This window comes from Talpa europaea (assembly GCF_964194135.1).
Source record: "Talpa europaea genome assembly, chromosome: 4".
Classification (NCBI taxonomy): domain Eukaryota; kingdom Metazoa; phylum Chordata; class Mammalia; order Eulipotyphla; family Talpidae; genus Talpa; species Talpa europaea.
The window spans coordinates 147,276,855-147,296,060 of record NC_140070.1 but is presented as its reverse complement, the minus strand read 5'-3'; the positions used below and the strand labels follow the sequence as shown (position 1 = coordinate 147,296,060).

General features: G+C 63.7%; 1 protein-coding gene across 4 annotated transcripts in view; it reads right to left on the bottom strand.

The window, feature by feature from the left end:
• Nucleotides 1-18,506, bottom strand: part of DIP2A (disco interacting protein 2 homolog A) — a gene marked incomplete at both ends in the record, with an annotated part of 46,036 nt that extends 27,530 nt beyond the window's left edge. The window contains 6 exons of one of the 4 annotated variants that reach the window (XM_084232531.1): nt 1,302-1,433; nt 3,611-3,802; nt 4,893-5,012; nt 8,307-8,408; nt 9,735-9,815; nt 18,416-18,506. In XM_084232531.1, the coding sequence (XP_084088657.1) occupies nt 1,302-1,433; nt 3,611-3,802; nt 4,893-5,012; nt 8,307-8,408; nt 9,735-9,815; nt 18,416-18,506 (718 nt within the window). The remainder of the gene's footprint in view (nt 1-1,301; nt 1,434-3,610; nt 3,803-4,892; nt 5,013-8,306; nt 8,409-9,734; nt 9,816-18,415) is intronic. The other 3 variants (XM_084232530.1, XM_084232532.1, XM_084232533.1) reach the window with 3 other exon arrangements.
• Between the last annotated feature and the right edge of the window lie 700 nt (nt 18,507-19,206).

Below are 19,206 nucleotides of genomic sequence, written 5' to 3'. Positions count from 1 at the left end.
CCCCTTTATGTTTGTCTAGGTTCCACTGTCTTATGCTCTGCTTCTATTAGTTTTTATTTGGGGGAACGGCTGAGATCGGTGTGAGGGGTGGGGGCCAGCCCGGGCTGGCCGTCGGCACCCCCCGCCCCCGACATACACACACACGTAAGTGACTTGGTGTCTGGTGCCTCTGAATTTGTTGTTGTTACTTCATCATAACCCACGTGCTGCTGGGAGCTTTTAGGTTTTGCTTTTCCGTGACCTCCTTTCCCTCCTGTCTTGAGTGCTCATCTTCGGGATACCCCGGCCAGCAGCTTCTTCTAGAAGAACTTTAACTCTCTCCGCCAGTCCTCTGTGCTGTGGTGTTTCTGCTGGGAAGTCGCCGACAGCCCGAGGCTGCTCTCTCCGGCCGCCCATCGCTGGCCTCTCCCAGGGCTGGCACATGTCTGGTGCTATTCGGCTTGGAATTGTCTGGACACCTTGGCTATGAATACCTTGTTCATTTCCCAGCTACGGAGGGTCCTCAGCAAGTATTTCTTTGAGTAAATTTTCTAAATCTCTCTTTCTTCTCCTTCTGGGATGCCGGGAGCCAGAAGTCATTTCCCTGGAGGCTTCCCCAAAGGGCTCTTACACCGTTCTCAAGCTTTGACAGTCTTTCCGCTCTGTCATCTCTTCTGTGCACCTGACACGGTGCTGGCCGCGCTGGCCACATGTCGCTGGGGGGGCCCTGCTGCGTTTCCGCTTTGGCTCAGCGCTTTCGTCCTAAAGAGTAGTCCCTGCTGTGTCCCTGTCTTGCACAGTCTGCTGCGCGCGAGCTGAGCAGTGTGGTTGCGCCTGGAGCCCTGCAGGGCTGGGCTTCTCCGGGTTCTGCGGTGTTTGCGATGTGTCCCCCCCACAACCCCACCTGGACCCATCACGTCCTCCTCTTGCAGATTCCAGTAGGGGTGAATCTGAGTGGGCCAGCTTCAGACCCTCCTACAAACACATGGGCGAGATGCACATTTTCTTTACCCTGGCTCTTCAGGTATCTGCTGCCCACAGGGACAGTTCGAGGGGAATGGCACGGACAGGAGCCCCGAGCCCACTCCCACTGCATCCAGAGCAGAGAACCAGCTGCTCCGACTGCCCCACTGCCCAGAGCTAGGCTGGCTGTGCCCGCCTTCAGCCTGGAGGGCTTCGTCCCACTCCTCCCCATCTGACCAGCCCCACATGCACCCGGCCATCTCTACATACACGTCTCCATTAGGAACAGGGTCACAGGGGTAGCTGCCAGGCAGCAGTGGGTGCCACGGCTGAGGCGAGGAGGAGGGAGGCGCACTTACCTCCTGCGGTCTCCAGGATGCTCCCGCCGCAGCCCCGAGGGGCACCTCGCACTGCAGCCGCGGGGGGCCGCTCACAGGGCACGTGCTCTACGAGGCCCGTGGTGACATCAGGGGGTGCCACGCACAGACCTGCTTAAGAAACAGACCGGAAGGAGAGCGGCCGTCAGTGCAAACATGGAGAACATCAAGTACTTGCTTGAACCCCACTGCAGCAGGCGGTGCCCTCTCAGCCGAGCAGTTGGTCCGTGCGCCTGGCCAGCCTAACTCATCAGGGCGCACAGGACGAGGTGGCGCAGCCATGGCGGCTTCCAGCCAGCCAGGCCGTGGCAGAAATCCTCCGTCGTGAAGTAGAAACAAATTTCACATCAATTATTCCTGGACCGCTCTTGGTTACATGATAAGACAGATTCTACGCTTCTATAAATCACACCCTGAAAAGGTCTGAATGTCAGGGGGGCACAGACCTCAGCGGGCTCCAGAGAACGAGTCACAAGATAGACCAGCCGGGTGGAGCTCTCCACTAGCTCCCGGGGGAGCATGGGCAGGGCCCAGGGTAGGATGCCGGCGCCCCTCCGCGTCCAGAGGGCACATCCAAGCCGGCCGTGAGGGCAGGTCATGCGGCCTGCTCCAGCGCTGTGAGCTGCCACTGTCACACCTGACTGGGCTGGCAGCGCCCCGCACGGGCAGACCCCGCCACTTCGCAAGCAGCACTTACCCCAGGCTGAGTGCAAACCCGGGGCTCACGCACGTGCGTACCAAGATGAAGTTGTAACACAGAACACAAATTCACTACCTGGCAGAAAACACTGTGTGGAGAGACCTAATTTTAATGACAATTTTCACATCCCTTGGAAACGCCTGAAGCTGATGAGAGCGGCCTGTGAAACCTGTGGGGCCTTCCCACTCGGAGCGAGCCCACCTCGCCCCGTGAATCCAGCAGAACTGAAAGCAGTGGGTAACCGTAGTCTTGGCAAAAAGGCAAGAATCTTGACCACAGTCTTGAAGATAACCAACATAAAAATAACCTACATTCAAATTGAAAACCAAGTACCGTCACTAAAGTACCGCTTCTAGATATTTATATGTGCGTCAAAATGCTTAATGTATTCGAGTTCCTTGACTCAGAACTGAAAATGATATTTTCGTAAATTACCTTTACCCACTATAGCGCACCTCAGATTTTTTACCTAATGTTCTCTCTTTTTCTATATTTCTATCCTTAGCCCAGACTGGAGATTCTCCGAGTCTTCTAGAAACCGAAACAAAGGACAATTTTCACAGGATGTAGAGAAAACTGGGTCTTTCTAGATTCAGAGGTTGGGTCACCTCCACCCAGCAAACATCCAGCAGTGGGAGCCACACCCGCTGCAGCGGCCCTGGGAAGAAGAGCCGGGCGGCCCTGCTGACCCACCTCGCCCCGCCCTGCAGGAAGGGGACACCTGCTCACCCACACCATGCCGCCCACGCCGGCCCAAAGCGGAGACACACGCAGGGCCAAGGCCCTCGCTCCTTGCGGCCACATCTGTGGGTCCAGCAAGTTGCACCCCGCAATGGACAAGGGCACAGACCGGTTTCCCTGGAAGCCCCCGAGGAAGGAAAGGGCAGCCACTCCCCTAGGGGCCGGGAGCTGAAAGGCACAGAGGCTGCGGAGGACAGACGAGGCCCCACAGGAGCAGCCCCACTCCGGCTCAGCGGAAAGCAGCCTGCGCCAGGGCCAGACCTAACCCCCTGCAGGGGTGGACCGGGCCGGCCACCTGCATCCTCCCTCCTCAAGAGGGAAGGGGCAAGATCTCTCCTGCCAGCTGCTTGTGCAACAGGGGGCTGGCCACGGCAGCCCCGTGCTGAGTGTATAAGCAGCAGCATCGGGAATGCCCCCTGGAGGCCTCGGCGAGGGCCAGCCCCAGAGGTGCCTACGTGTGTTCGCCACAAGGGTTCTCCTTTTGAGAAAACGGCGGAGCACCCCACAGCTTCAGGCACTTGGGGCTGGGAACCCACTCAAGGTCCAGGTGCAGCTGGCACCCGCCCTTGCGGTCCAGCCCTCAGCAACCCCCAGCCTGCGCCTCACTGGCCACCGCCCAGCCTCGGTCGGGCTGTCCCGCCGGGTGTGGTGGCCCTGGCTGTACGCGGAACACAAGGGCAGCGAGGTCATGGCGGCCCCCCATAACCCCAGGTGGGGACCCGCAGCCACAGAGCCGGCCGCAAACCAGAGCGTCAGAAATGACCTTTGTCACCTAAAAGGCTTTTTCCGGGTGGAAAAGAGAAGGTGGCCGCCGGGGGACAGGCTCCCTGGCCGCGGCGCTGCTACTGACCTACGTGGGCCCCGGGGCCAGCGGGCGTCCCTCCCGGGTGGGATGAGGTGGAGGATGCAGAGGATGAGGTGGACGAGCCCGGCAGGGCCCGGCCGAGCCAGGGCTCGGCGTTGGAATGGCGCTGGCGCGGAGCAGAGGAGGGTCGCCCAGGCGGCCGCAAAGAGCCCTCATCTTCCGAGGCGGACGACGTGTCTGCGGTCAAAATAAGGACGACAGGCATGATGCGGGGAGCGGGGAGGCCCAGGGCATCGGGCCGGTCAGGCCTCTGACCCTGTGCTGGGCCCGTGAGGTGGGGCATCCCCAAGGCTCTGGGCCTAGAAAGGCCAGAGAGCACGATCAGTGGGGTCTCGGGGCAGCCATAAAAACCCCGCAACTTCTGCGCCCCCTGAAGGGCCCCAGGCTGGCCAAGCCGAGCGCTCTGCGGGCGCCCTGCACTCCAGAGGCTGAGCTGCTGGAGTGGGCGGCCTCGGGGCACTGCTGCTCAAGGGGGCATGCTGAGGTGCTGGCCGGCGTCAGGGAGGCCCCAGGACAGCCCGCGGAGGCCAAAGACGACTCGGCCTGTCCCTGGAGGGATATGCCGCTGACACCACTCAGCGCTCGAGTGACCTGGCTCCAGGCTGGTACTGCGATCACTAGCCGTCACGGGTGGTGACTCGGTGCCACGTCGCAGACACATGGCGTCTCCCACTGAGGGCGCCGGGCCGGGTGAGGAGCTAGACCACTGGGCCGAGAGCCACACCGGGCCGGAGACGCTCGAGCAACAGCCTGCGACACCGCCCTGTGTGGGAGGAGCACCCTGGCAGGCGGGGCCAGAAACAGAATCACCCCAAAGCTCCAACACGGCTGAGACTTCACCAGTGAGCACCTCAGCCCCCCAACAGAGGCACACACAGCAGTTCAGGAGACACCACGTCCACACACCACAAACACACCACACCCCTACACACACATGCACACACCACACGCAACATATCCACACACCACACTCACCACACACACACACCACATACCACACACACACCTCACACACCTCACACCGCACACGCCACACACACACCACACACACACCACACACCATATCCACACACACCACACACACCTTATAGCACACACAGCACACACACCTCACAAATAGACATCACATACACCACAGACACACCTCATACCACGTACCCCCCCCCCCCCACACACACACACACTCTCTTCATCTCCAGCTTCCCCAGATCTTCCCTACAGGTTAGAAGGGGATCCCCACCCGGGGGGGGGGGCGCCCCAACAGCACCTGGGGGCGTGTAGGCTTCCACGGACGAGTGCACCAGCGCAGACCGCCGCTTCGAAGGCATGGGCATCTTCCTCTCCTTGTATTTGGCCAAAGCTGCTTGCACGGCCTCCGTGTGGACATCTACAGAGAACAGACAGCAGCAGAAATGCTTTTTACAAGGTTGGTTACGAAGGAACTGAACTCGTCTAAACTGAGGTAACGTACGAGTCAGGCTGCCTGAGCCAGTCCTGACCATGGGGGCAACCTGACCACGTGCGACCCTCACAACTGCAGGGCCCAGCACCTGGACTGGCCCTGAGCCAGGGCGAGCACACAGGGCCGCAGGGCCCAGGCGGGAGGGGCCTGCTCTAAGGTGAGGGAGGCGGCAGCCATCCGTGAGAGGAAGGCCTCACAGGGTCCTGGGTCCAAAGAAAATGCTCTTCGGAAGCCGCGTGAGCACAGGGATGGTCGGAACAAAGGAGTCATTACCCCCTGACCATACCATTATCTCCTGATACACACTCCTTTCAGAGGGAGGCCAAGAACAGGCGACACCTCAGTGCCAGAACATGTGGGCCGCAGACGGGTAACCGCATTGTTGAGCCCGCTTCCGTATGTTCAAACGCTCCTCCAAAGAAATGTCTTCTAAGACCTTTAAAACTGTACTGTGGAATGACTCACAGGTGCTCATGAGAAAAGATGGAAAATCCACGCCTAGGCACACTGAAACAAAACCCGCAAGCCTCCGAGGCAGCAAGGCCGCTCTCCAGTGCCCAGAGGAAGCGCCAGCCCACACCCGGAGGGGATGCTGGGCCCAGAGCCGCGCAGTAAGAGTGACCCCAGGGCAGGGATGGAGCCTGGCGGCCACATCCAACCAAACAATCAGTAAGGCCGCTGGCCTGGCAGACACCCCAGGAGGATGAGCCGTGGCAGCCCTTGGCCCGCTGGACCCTCGGTAAGAGGGAATCCCAGGACGTGGTGGCGGGCTGGGGCCAGCACCCGCAGCCAGATGTGGTGCCAGCTGTAGACACCAGCACCACACCCACGAGGGTGGATCTGGCACCTGGCGGAGACACCGAGGGGCAGGGGCACCCCTGCCCGCTTCCCTGGCACAGAAATCAGGCTGGGAACCTTGGACTCGCGCCACGTGCTCACAGAGGAGGATGCAGGACTATGAACGGCGGGCAGGAAGCACAGGCCAGTAGCTTTGCGACCTTGGGTTAGGCCAAGATTTTTTTGCATGTAAAAAACAAAAAACTGGCGCGCAGACCTCTCCTGCCGCCCGCTGCTCCCCTCAGCAGGGTATTTCATCAGTCTGGCTGTTCTGCTCCCCGCTCTGGCTCTGGTGAATCCTCTCACCCTCCCGCGCTTCTGACTGTACCCAGTGCTTGTATGAACAAATAAATAAATCTTTAAAAATAAATAAAAAACAAAAAACTGGGCCTCCCTGGTGGCGCAGGTGGTTGAGCGCAGCACTGTGAAGCTGTCCGCAGCCTCTACAGTGTGTGTTCAATCCAGGCCTGCCGGAGAGAATCCCACATGGCCTGGCAGACCTCTCCTGTCTCCCCGCTGCTCCCCTCAGCAGTGTATTTCCTCAGTCTGCCTGTTCTGTTCCCTGCTCTGTCTCTGGTGAGTCCTCTCACCCTCCCACTCATTTGGCCTGTACCTCTGTTCTTGTATAAATAAATAAAAATCTTTAAAAAAAAAAAAAAAGAAAGAGGGGCCTCCCCGGTGGCGCAGCGGCTGAGCGCTGGGTTGCGAGGCTGCCCGCGGCCTCTGTGGCGCCGGTTCGATCCCCGGCTGCTCCCCGGCCCCCGGAGGAGGGTCCCGCATGGCGCGCAGACCTCTCCTGCCGCCCGCTGCTCCCCTCAGCAGTGTCCTTCGGTCCTTCTGCCTGCTCTGCTCCCCGCTCTGGCTCTGGTGAATCCTCTCACCCTCCCGCGCTTCTGACTGTACCCAGTGCTTGTATAAACAAACAAACAAATAAATAAATAAATAAAGCATGCCTCTATAAAAAAAAAAAAAATTAAGAGTTAATGTTTAAAAAAAAAAGAAAGAAATGAAAAGATTTATTTATTTACGCATACAAGAGCTGGGGTGCAGGCCAGAGAGGAGGGGGGTGAGAGGACTCACCAGAGACAGAGCGGGGAGCAGAACAGGCAGACTGACTGAAACACACTGCTGAGGGGAGCAGCGGGCGAGTCAGGAGAGGTCTGCTCGCCATGTGGGTTGCTCCCTGGCCGGCCAGGGATCGAACTCATGCTGCAGAGGCTGTGGATTGCTTCATAGTGTGGTGCTTAACCCCTTGCACCACCAGGGAGGCCCCCTTTCTGGGTATTCTTTTTTTTTTTTTTTTTTTTTATAGAGGCATGCTTTATTTATTTGTTTGCTGGTTTGTTTGTTTGTTTTGTTTACACAAGCACTGGGTACAGTCAGAAGCGCGGGAGGGTGAGAGAATTCACCAGAGCCAGAGCGGGGAGCAGAGCAGGCAGAAGGACCGAAGGACACTGCTGAGGGGAGCAGCGGGCGGCAGGAGAGGTCTGCGCGCCATGGGGGACCCTCCTCCGGTGGCCGGGGAGCAGCTGGGGATCGAACCGGCGCCGCAGAGGCCGCGGGCAGCTTCGCAACCCAGCGCTCAGCCGCTGCGCCACCGGGGAGGCCCTTCTGGGTATTCTTAAAACAAAATGTCAATGCCATTTTTTTGTAACGAAAGTCTCCTCAGACAAGTGCAAATGGAAAGAGCGCGGCCTGCGTGGGGAGGGCCCAGCGGGCACAGCTGGGCTCCCGGGCACCACAGGCCTCCCGCTGGCCCAGCAGCATCAGCGGCTCTCAGAGCAGCAGAGAATACAATTAGGCGATCTCCAAGGCTAGAAAGACACTGAAACACATACACCGTACGAAACCACAGCACCAGCCCCGGGATTCCAGGTGGTAAGAAAAGGGGGGCACTGAGGAGAAGCCAGTATGGCCGAGGCCACCCAAGCACCCCGACTGCGGAGCAGTCCCCGCTTCTCTGGAAAATGTCACCGTTCGGGTGAGATGTCCTGTTCCAGGGCAACCCCCACATGAAATGGGGTGGCCTGAATGTGGGTAAAGGGACTTGCAAGGAGGCTGAGGGCAGGTGCGCACGAAAGGGTGTGGAGGGAACTGACAGCAACAGCCAGGGAGACTGGGGAGTGCGTCCTGCCAGGCCCAGCACCCAGGCCCCCCAGGCTGTGTCTGGTTGCAGAAGCCTGGCTGTTAACTCCGCCCTCCGCTCCCAGCACCCACCCCTTGGGGTGAGACACTGTGGGATTCGTAGTCCTTGCTGTCCGGGGCCTCCCTGGCCTGGGGTGGGGGTGGGGCCTGTGACAGACCTGCATGGGGGGTTCGCTCAGGACGCCCCTCCCCCCGACCGGCTCCCCAGACTCCAGGTGGTGCGGGCGCTGGGCCTACCTGAGCGGAAGCGCTCGTCCCGGGAGCTGGCGGGCCTGGGCTTCTGCGGTTGGGGCGCGGCAGCCGTGGCGCGGGGAGGCCCAGGGAGCCTGCCGTCTGCGCCTGCAACAGCGGGACAGCACCAACGGGTGAGCGTCCGCCCTCGGCCACCCCAGCTGCTCGGCCCCGGCACCCTGGAGGCACAGGGACCCCACATGGGGATGCCCCTCCCGGCTCAACTCGCCCAGGGGTGGGTGGCTAAAAGCCCCTCCAGGTCCCCATCAAAGCCCCAGAGTCCGAAACGGCCATCCCTCCTCCGGGCCCCGCGTGGGTTCAGCAGGTCAGCGAGGCACCCCAGCGGCCAGGGCCCTGTCCCCCAGCTGGGCAGCACCCTCAGGCCATGGCAGGAGGCTCGCGCTAGCCAGAGGCACATGCAGCCCGCACCGCCCCGGGGCCAACACCGAGGCCCAACCCACGAGGCTTTGGCTGCCTGTAGGTTCTTTGATGCAACCAAGACACGAGACCCAGCGTGAAGCCACTGGCCGGCCAGACGCAACGGCAGGAGGCCAGACAGTGGCCACGGGGGCTCCTGCCCACACCCTTGCGCCCAGTTCTCCAGCTGGGCCAGAGCTGGAGAGGACACGGCTCACCCCAGTGTGCATCCCCGCACCTGGCAGGTGGGACTTGGGGCCCGCCGCCTGCACCCCTCTCCCGTGAAGGCCTGGCGGGGGTGCCCAGGGCGGGCTGAGCAGCGAGGCCCCAGGCGCCTCGGCCGGGCGGCCTCCCCCTCCTCCCTCACTCGCTGGCTGGCCTCCGGGCCCCGCTCCGGCTGCCGCCCCAGCCCCGGGCCTCGCGGGGTTTACAAAGGCACTTGGAGCTTCGCTCCTTCTGAAGTCGGGGTGACCAGCGCATCCATCTCGGCGGCGGCCGCTGCTCTCCAGCGCCAGCGGTGGGAGAGCCCCTGAGCTGAGGGTGACGCTGCCCGCCCGCCTCGGAAGCCGCCCCACAGCCCTCTGGTGAGCCGGCGCCGCCTCCGGCCCCGCGGCCTGGACGTGCCCGAGCCCGCTGCCCAGGCCACCGCCGGGCACTGGCCTCCCCAGCCTGGCACGCGCTTCCATCTCCCCCGCGAGCGTGTCTGGATGCCTTGGGCTTCACGCTGAGACACACATTTCAGAATCCGTGGGTCACATTCCACAAAGAACCGCGGCAACGACGCATGAGCGGGCGCTACAGGTGAACTGAGCTGGGAGAACCGGCACCGTCACTGACACACAGGCGCGTGTCCCCACACGGCCACCGGGGACACGGGACGGCTCCTGCGGGGACGGGGCTGCGAGAGGCAGCCGTGCCTCCAGGTCCTTGGGGTGAATGTCGGGCGCCGCACCCACCAACTCTCCTCGGGAAACGGACGAGCAGGGACAGACCCGCGAAGGGAGCCTGCGAAGGCACCGCCCTCACCTTGTGCGCCGGGCGCGTAACCTGCCAGCAGCTTCGCCCGTTTCTTCTCATACCCTTTTTGCGTGATGTCACCTGCAACAACGGGCAAAAGCGTTACTTCCCTTTAAAGCCCCAAGCCCTGAACCACGCGGAACTCACAGCGGAGCAGCTGGGGAGGGGCTGCTGGCCCCGCTCTGCAGGGCGAGATCTACTGCACGCAGAGATCCTGGAAGCCAACCCCTGGGTCAGTGTCCCCCAGGGCCGCCCAGAAACGCTGATCAGGCAGGACCAGGCGAGACCCGAGTCCACAGGTCCTGGACGGGCTCAGGCGCCAGCACGTGGGGGCCATGCAGGAGGGCCCAGGAGGCCGGGAGGAAGAGCCGTGGTCCCCACGCAGCCCAAAGGGGGTCCCGATGAAGCCAGGAACGGGGCGGGGGGGAGTGCCCCAGCCCAACCCCAGCTCCCGACAGGGCCGCAGCCGCTGGAGGCCTGCCCTGGCCGCAGCTGGAGTCCACCCACAGCCGGTCTGAGGTGGCTGCCCTGTGCCGAGAGCTTTCTCGGGGGAAGGCCCAGCGGTCTGGGGGGCCTTCCCCTGAGAAAGCTCTCGGCACAGGGCAGCCACCCCAGCCGGACAGCCGCTGGGCCAGACCCTCATGCTCTCTGGCTACGGGCTGTGGCGCTAAGGCCAGCCTCTGGGTGGCTGGTGGCCACTCGGGCCTCCCGGGAGCCTCTGGGCGGCAGCGGCCAGTCCTGACCGAGCAGGCCAGGCTCCGAGCTCAGGCCAGGCTCTCAGAGCCCCGCAGCTGGGCCGGCCCTGACCCCTGGGTGCGACAGCCCTGGGTGCACACCGTGTCCTGCCTGGCGGTGACTGCAGGACTCTGGTGCGATGCCAGCGGTGCGCAACTTCAAGGCGCACATTCTGAAGGCAACAACCACTCATTGTTTTCCCTCCGGAATACATGAAATCAAGGCAAATTTAAGTGAAAACTGAATACTGGCACACTAAGCTGAAACAGATACAGTACCATCTAGAAGCAGAACATCTGTTTTTCCCAGACATTTAAGTACCCATTTCCTGGAAATGAACGTTCCCGGCTCACGGGAGTGCAGCGGCGAGGACCCGGCGGGCTCGCCCCCGGCCGCACACACCCGCCCCAAGGCCCCGTCCCGCGCCAGCCACACACCCCTCGCAGCGGCCATCACCACGTGCATCGCCCGGGGGCCCCAACAGCCGAGGAAACTACATCCAGGAACCCAGGGAAGAGCAACAGAGCCCACCCTGATCCGACGGCGGGACCCCAGGGTGCTCCCTGCTGAGCTCAGCTGGTCGGGTGAACCAGGCACCACCCTCTGGACATGCCTTCCCGGCCGTCTGCAGCGGGTCGTTCCCCGGAATCCTCCAGGTGCGGCCAAGATACGGGGCTCAGAGCGGCCCCCACCACCCACACCAAAGTCGGGAATCACACATGCAAAGCCCCGACCATCACCACGCCTGACTCGACAATGGCCTCTAAGAACGTGTCCACGACGCGCCTCAAGGTCACAGGAGCAAGAGGCAGCGGTCACAGGAAGAGCAAAGAACCAGGACACCGGGACGCCCAGCATGGGGAGCCAGCACTGTCCCACTGCGTCCCACAGGACCCCCCCGGGGCCAGGCCCACCCAGGCCACTCAGCAGCCGCGTCCACTGACTCCAGCAGAGGCCCCAGACAAGACAACAGAGGTGACGCGCAAGACGGAGGAGATGGGGCCCCTGCTGGCCCGGGGCGAGCGCTCACAGAACGAGGAGAGGCGAGCCAGCAGACGGCAGAAACGCGGCAGGGCGGCGCACGCTGTGTCTCGATGACCACTTTGCCGAGAACGGCCCGACCCCGCCGGTCGGAAGAGGCCGCAGGGACCGAAAGCAGAGCCCAGGTCCCCCGGGGACACGACAGTCTTGCCAGCAGAGCCCAGCGCAGACCTAGAGTCAGAGGGCCGCGGTGACGCTACAACCACGAGCAGACAGAGGCAGGAGCAGTCGTGTTTGATAAACTAGACTTTCACTGAGGAAAGTGAAAAGGGAGCACAAGGCTGCGATAAGCGCCGGCTGCCACGGAGGAAGCGCACTCGTAACACCCGCGCAGCAGGCGGTGCAGCCGAGGCTCCCGTGGCCATCGCTGAACCTGAGGGACATGCTGGTCGTAACACAGCACCCCCCCCCCCGGCCGCGATGCCCGCTCGCCACAACGGGCACGTCGTTAGACAGGGCACAAATGCAGAAACAAAGCTTCGCGTGAGGAGTTCGACTCAGTAGGCCTCCCGGGCACCTGCAGCGCACTGCACCCCACAACTGCTGCGTGCACGTTTTTTTCAAGTGCACATGGAGCACACTCAGGAACACGTCGTATCTTGTGACCCAAGTCAATTATCCACACAGAAGCTGAAACGGTACCTCGTACCTTCACGAATACCGTAAAACTAGAAATAACTGAGAAAAACAGCAGGAAAAACTATGACTACGTGGGGATTAAACAACAGCAGCTTTAATAGCAATTGGATAAAAGAAAACAAAAGTAGAATTAAAAAATACCTTGAGATGAATGAAAACGATGTTTCAGAATCTATGGGATGCAGCAAAAGCATCCTTCACGGGAAGACAATCGCAATGCAGGGCCAAATTAGAAAACAAGAAAAATCCCAAATAAACAACCTAATAGGACACCTCAAGGGACTTTATAAAGAGGCACAAACAAGACCTAAAGTTAGTAGAAAGAAGAAGATAATAAAAATAAGAGTGGAAAAAAATAGAGAACAAAGAGATGACAAAAATATTGAGGAAACCAAGAGCTGGTTCCCAGAGAGATAAACCCCCAGCGGGGCCAAGGAGAGCCCGACTAACAGAGCCAGGGAGAGGAGAAACCCTACAGACAGTGGAAGGACAAAGACTGCACGAGGCGCCTGGGGGTGAACAGGGGCGGGGGCCGGCACACTGCACCGGCAGACCCCAGGAAGGGCAGAGGAGCTCAGCCGGCCCACAGCGCGGAAGCCGAAACAGCAAAAGAAATTTTCCAAGAAGCAAAGCCCAGGACCACATGGCTCACAAATGCCTCCTATCAAACTTGCGGAGAACCAATGCCCACCCTGCTCAAACTGTTTTTAAAAATATAGGAAGGGGGGGGCCTCCCCTGGTGGCACAGGCGGTTGAGCGCCACGCTGTGGAGCTGTCTGCAGCAGCGCCGGTTCGATCCCGGCCGGCCGGTTCGAGGGTCCCAAAGGGCGCAGCAGACCTCTCCCGTGTCCCCGCTGCTCCCCTCAGCAGTGCACTTCGTCAGTCTGCCTGTTCTGCTCCCCGCTCTGTCTCTGGTGGATCCTCTCACCCTCCTATGCCTCTGGCCAGTACCCCAGCTCTTGTATAAATAAATAAATAAATAAACCTTCTAAAAAATACAGAAAGGGGTCCTCCCTGGTGTCCTGGGGAGTCAGTCTCAGGTTGTCACCGCTGCGGCCTGAGTGTGATCCCGGCCAGGGAGTGACCCACAGGGTGCCCCCGACCTCTCCTGTCTCCTGCTGCGCCCCTCAGCAGTGGATTTCAGTCAGTCTATCTGTTCTGCTCCCCGCTCTGTCTCTGGTGAGTCCTCTCACCCCCGCACCTCTGGCCTGTGCCCCAGTTCGTGCATGCATAAATAAATAAAAATAAATCTGAAACAAAAATTTTTTAATTCCTTTTAATTTCTTCTTTGACGCATGTGTTCAGAAGTGTTCCGTTTCATCTGCAAGTTATCCAGGGACTTTCCAGCTACCGTTCTGTAACTGATTTCTGGGGTGATCCCACTGTGGCCCGAGAACAGATGCTCTAAGGTTCTAATCTTTTTTTTTTTTAAAGATTTATTTATTTATTTATTTATTTATTTATTTATTTATTTATACAAGCACTGGGTACGGTCAGAAGCGCGGGAGGGTGAGAGGATTCACCAGAGCCAGAGCGGGGAGCAGAGCAGGCAGCAGGACCGAAGGACACTGCTGAGGGGAGCAGCGGGCGGCAGGAGAGGTCTGCGCGCCATGTGGGACCCTCGCCGGTGGCCTGGGATGGAACTGGTGCTGCAGAGGCTGCGGGCAGCTTCGCAGGCCAGCGCTCAACCGCTGCCCCATTAAATTCGTAGAGCGTGTTTTACGGCCCAGAGTGTGGTCTGTCTTGGAGGAGGCACCATGTGGCTTCATCTGATGTTTCCCGAAGCTAAATCAAGGTGCCAGGAGGCCAGGGAGCCCTCCCTGCCGGCACCTTCTCCCCAGGGCCCGCACCCCAACCAGGCGCAGTGGCAGCTCTGCCCCTCGCCTGAGGGCCCCAAGGCCAGACAGCTCATCTCTGGCGTCTTAACTCAATGGCATCCGCAGAGACCCTTTTCCGACAAGGTAGTGCTGTCGGCTTTGGAATCACGCCCTGAGTTCTCGGCTGAGTAAGTCCCCTTCTGTGGGCTCTGCGGTCCCTCCCCTCAGGGCGAGCGCCCCTGGGAAAAGTGGCGCTGAGCCCCCAGGGCCGGCATACCCATGTATTTGGGGGGTAGCTGGCATCACCCCAGTCCCATCCTCTCCCTCCAGGCGCATCTGGGGGACAGCAACCCAGGGTGAGGGCTGCGAGACCACACCTCCACAGTGTCCGTGCCCAACGTGCAGGTCAGGGGGGCTGGATGGGCCCTGCACCCCGTCTTGCTCCTGTTGGTCCACACGAGACCCCACCTGGCCTGGGCACCAGCCTCCTCAGCAGAGCGGCCCCACCTGGCGCTGCCCGCAGCCCCTTCCGAGCACAGCCAGGCCTCTCCCCCTGGGGCGTCTCCTCCGCTGATCATAGTGACAGCCCGTTTCAGCCGCAGCCCCCTGAGGCGTGTGGGAGGTCGGATGTCCCTCTTGGGTGGCTAGCAGGGTGGGCTCAGGGGAGCCCCGCGTCTCCCAGGCGAGCTCCTTCCCGTGCCCGCGCATCCTGGCCCAAGCGCTGCCCTCGCACCGCCACTGCCCGCCGGCCCCGGAGGCACCATGGGTCAGGGATGCCTCAGGTCGGACACCCCAAGAGATGCGGTCTCCGCGCTCGCCAGCCCGGCCCTCCCGGGCCCCCACAGCCCCACCACCCTCAAGGAACCCGAAGCTGCCGTGGTCAGCCGTGGTCAGCTGTGGTCAGCTGTGGTCAACCGTGGCCAGCCCAGGCATTGGCTGGAGACGCTGGGGCAGGCTCCACACACCTTCCTGGAAATACACGAATGACAGGGGCCCACCGAAGCCTGCGGGGGCGAGGGGGGGCAGGCGCTGAGGACATCGAGATCATGCTCCTGGGGTTCTTCCGGAAACCCACAAAGCGAAACTCTGTGATGAGGAAAACACCCCAGGACGATGCGCCCCGAAGCGCAACCGCCCAAAGGGACATGCCCAATCTGCGACGCGGGTGCGCCCTGGGGCATCGTGCGCAGCCGTGTGGGCCCCTCGCTTGCGGTTGGGGGGCCAGTCCGGAGGCCACGGGGCGGGGGGCGCCCTGGGGAGCCGGCCGGACGCCCTGTCCAGCGGCCGCTTCGAGTGTGACAACGCGGTCTGTGCGGCGACGTCTGCCGTGTGGGAAACCAAACCTCAGATGTTTTAAACGCCGGGTGCATTTTCAGAACCTTGGATTTTAGCATCTTGTAAAAGCCCGGACACGAGCGCGTCATCCCCACAGGAAGAAACAACGTTCACAGCCCAGAACGCTCGCGCCGGCGCCCTCTGCTTCTGCAGCCGAGCGGCTGGGCCCGGCCGGGCAGCGCGGGCCGCACAGACATGCTCCACCGCCCTCGGCCAAAGCAGGCAGTGGCCTCTGCCACAGCGCCCCGCTGCAGGGCCCCGGGGCCGGGGCTTCTCCGGCCGGCCCAGCTCTGCGCGCCCACCCTGGGCGTCGGGACCCCCAGGCCCAACATCCCGACAACACCGGCCCGAGGAGCGCCCCCCACCCCCCGCCCAGACCAAAACTCGCGGCCACTAAGGCCACCCCGACCGCGGCACCGTGCTGGGGGTCAGAGACCTTTCAGGCCCTGCTTTCTGCCTGCGAGCGGGACACGGCCCTCGCCCAGCCCGGGAGTGACCGCTCAGCCAGCTCCCGCTCCCGCGCCTCCCGCGTCTGGCCGCCCCCTTCTCCCGGGAAGGGTTCCCCGAGATGCCAGCGTGCAGCTCAGGCCGCTGCCCTGCACCCCAAGCTGCACCTCCAGCCCAGGTGCGGATGCCGTCTTAGTGCTACTATGGACCCCGGAAGGGTCCCCAAACGGTCTGCGGCCCCAGGCCCCTTTCAGTATAAGAGGGGGCCGGCAGCCGCCTCCCGGGAGGCTTCCCCACACAGTGCCCTGCTGGGGGCCTTGTGACCAGCCGGGATGACAGGGCCACACCGAGGATATCAGGAGCGCAGGACGGGGCTCCGGAACAGGGAAGGGGGGACAGCAGAAGGTGGGGACCGCAGGGAGGAGGGGAGAGCACACAGGATGGGAGCGGCCATGCGGGAGGGGTGGGGCAGCGCTGGAGGGGAGGGGGCTGCGCCCAGGGAGGCTGGGGCGAGAGGTGTTTGGGGGCTTGGGGGGAGCACAGTTTGGGGAGGACAACCTGGACACGGGGGGGGGAGGGGCGGGGAGGGCCAGGGCGGGCTTTTGAAAACTGAGAATGTGTCGTAAATTCTAGACATTCAGGACGTTTCAGGAGGAAGACAGCTCTGTGGCAGAAGCGCCTCCCTCGCCCAAGCTGTGACCCCGGGCGGCGCGGCCGCACAGGGGAGCGGCAGGAGTGGCCGTGGGCCTCAAGGGGGAACAGGCTTGCGAGCAGGGCAGAGCTGGGGTGCCCAGCAGCGGCGGGATGACCGCTTTCCAGCCAGGGTAGAGCTGTAAGCGCCTCGCTTCCACCTGCGGACACTCTCGGGCTTGAGACGTGGGTCTGGCCCCCTGCAGTGGGGGGAGGCGGGGCCGCCGCTCCCGGGCACCCTCATCTGAACAGGAAACCCTGATTCAAGATGTGCAGAACTGCCAGGAGGTGCCCGCTGTCTCACTAACCTCCCGTCCGAGACGGGCGCTGGGCGGAGGTGCTGGGCCAGGACCAGCTCAGGCAAGCCCCCCACACACCCTCCCCAGCAGTCTCACCGGGAGGCACTGCCTGATTCCCAGGCAGAAGCGACCCCTCCCACAATGGGGCGGAGGCGGGACCCCTGTGGGGCCCAAGCTCCTCTCAAGGTGGACTGCGGGGGGTCCTTCCAGCAGGCACCAGGGTCATCTGCCGGGACATCACTGGACACGCCAGGCCCAGGCCAACCACTACCCACTGAGCGGCATTGGCATTGGGGGCCAGGCTGCCCAGCCATTGCCCAACCTGTTGGAGCCAGAGTGGGGTGTCCGGTCAGGCAAGGAGCTGGGCCTGGCCAGAGCCTGGGCACCCGCCTCCTGGGCTGCCCCAATGCCAGTGCCCCACGCAACTCCGCCCCCCCCCCGCCCTCTCCGGGGGAGTCACACCTCCAGCTCCCACCCCATAGGGTGGGGCTCACTGACCCGCACCCCTCCTGTCTAACCAGAAAAACAGACCAGCAGCAAGACGGCCTCTCGAGGGCCACCTGTGCAAGGGGGAGGACAGCCTCCCGGCCTCCAGTGCCTGGCCGGCCGCAGACAGACGGGAAGGATAAAGGACACGAGCAGAAACCACGGACATCAGCGAGGACACTGGACGTGCAGAGTCCACGCTGTGTCACGCGGTCCTGGTGAGGACCCCACGGGCCAGGGTGGGGTCCCCTCGCGCGTGACTTGGGGTTTTCAGGCTTCGCCACAGCGTCACCAAGAATCCGCAAATCCACCCATTTCCTCGTGCACTTTTTAAAAAGTGCCAGTACCCCCAAAACTTTTAAGACTTTCGATGCTGAATTAAAAACAGTGGAAGCAGGTCAGGTCTTAGCGCCCAATACCAAGAGCTGGGGCAGCGGCCTGGGCGGTGGCCAGGCTGCGAGGGGCACAGGCCGGCCCCCCACGTTCACCAGCCGGCCCAGAACCGCTGCCCCCGCAGCGAGCGAGAGGAAGGAGACTGCGAAATGGACCCAACGCTGAACACTCGCAGGTCCCGGCACAGAGGGAGACTCGGGACACCTTCCTCAGGGGGAGGCGACCGCCGCCTGCCCGGGCACGCGCCCCTCAGCCAGACGGCACCGCCGCCCCAGGCCGCAGCCGCCCCCCACTGTCTCCCACGGCCCGGGGCGTGTTGCTTTGTTTCCGCGGGGGCTGAGCAGGGGGTTCTCAGCCGCCCCCAGTGTGAGGCGCTTGGTTCCGCCCTCGAACCCTCCGGGGGGCCCGGGTCGCAGGAGGACACCGCGGGGCTCGGAGCCGCCGGGCAGGCCGCAGCCCGGGCGCCAGGCCGGCTCACCGGGCGCCCCGAGGTGGCGGACAGGGGCCGGCCAGGGCCCCCCCCGGCCCCCCCCGGCCCCCCGGCCCAGCTCGGAAGGGCACAGCCACCCACAGGGGCCCGGGCCCATCCGTCTGGCGCGGACGCGGGGGACCCCAAGGCCCCGGGCGCGGCGGGGCGGGCGGCCCGGGGTGCGGCCGGGCTCTCCGCGGCGGGCGGCGGGGTCGGGGTCGGGGGCGCGGGCGCCAGCCGCGGGGGGCGGGCGGGGCGCGTCCGCCGGGGCGTCGGGGGCCCGCGGGCCCGGGGCGCGCTCTCGGGGTCCCGGGCGGGCCCCGCGCTCACCTTCCGACAGCTCCAGCTCCAGCTCGGCCAGGCTCTCCCGCAGCTCCGCGGGCAGCGGCGCCGCCCCCGGCGGGCCCCCGCGCTCGGCCATGGCTGTGCGGCCGCGCCCTGGCGGGCCGGCTACGTGGCTGGGGCAGCGCCGCGGGGCAGCCGCCGGGCCCGCGGGGCGCGCGAGGGGCGCGGGAGGGGCGCGGCTCCGCGGCGGGCGGCGGGCGGGCGCGGGCACGGCGCGGGCGGGCGCGGGCACGGCGCGGGCGGGCGCGGGCACGGCGCGGGCACGGCGCGGGCACGGCGCGGGCGTCCCCTCGAGCCTCGCCGCCGCCCCGCCCGCTCGGCGGCCCTGGAGCGCGCGTGCGCGGCGGAAGGGCGGGAGGCGCGCGCGCAGGCGCAGACGTGGGCCGAGCCCAAGGCGCGCTCCCGGGCCGCCCCGCCCCCCCCGCCCCCCTTCCCCCCGCCCGCGCGGGCTCCGCGCCTGCCGCGAGACAGGGCCGCGTCGCTCGGGGCGGCCGCTGGACTGGCGGGAGCGCGTCGCGCCCGAGAGGCGCTGCGGCGGGGACGCCCGGCTCCAAGCCCTGAGCGCCCCGGAGAGTTAGGGTTCCTGAGGCGGCGTCTGCGGCCTCACACTCCTGTGCAAAGAGGATCTGCCCAGCGGCGGGCGGGTCCTGAGGGGGGCCTCCCGGCGGCGGGCGGGTCCTGAGGGGGGCCTCCCGGCGGGCCCGTCCTGAGGGGGGCCTCCCGGCGGGCCCGTCCTGAGGGGGGCCTCCCGGCGGCGGGCGGGTCCTGAGGGGGGC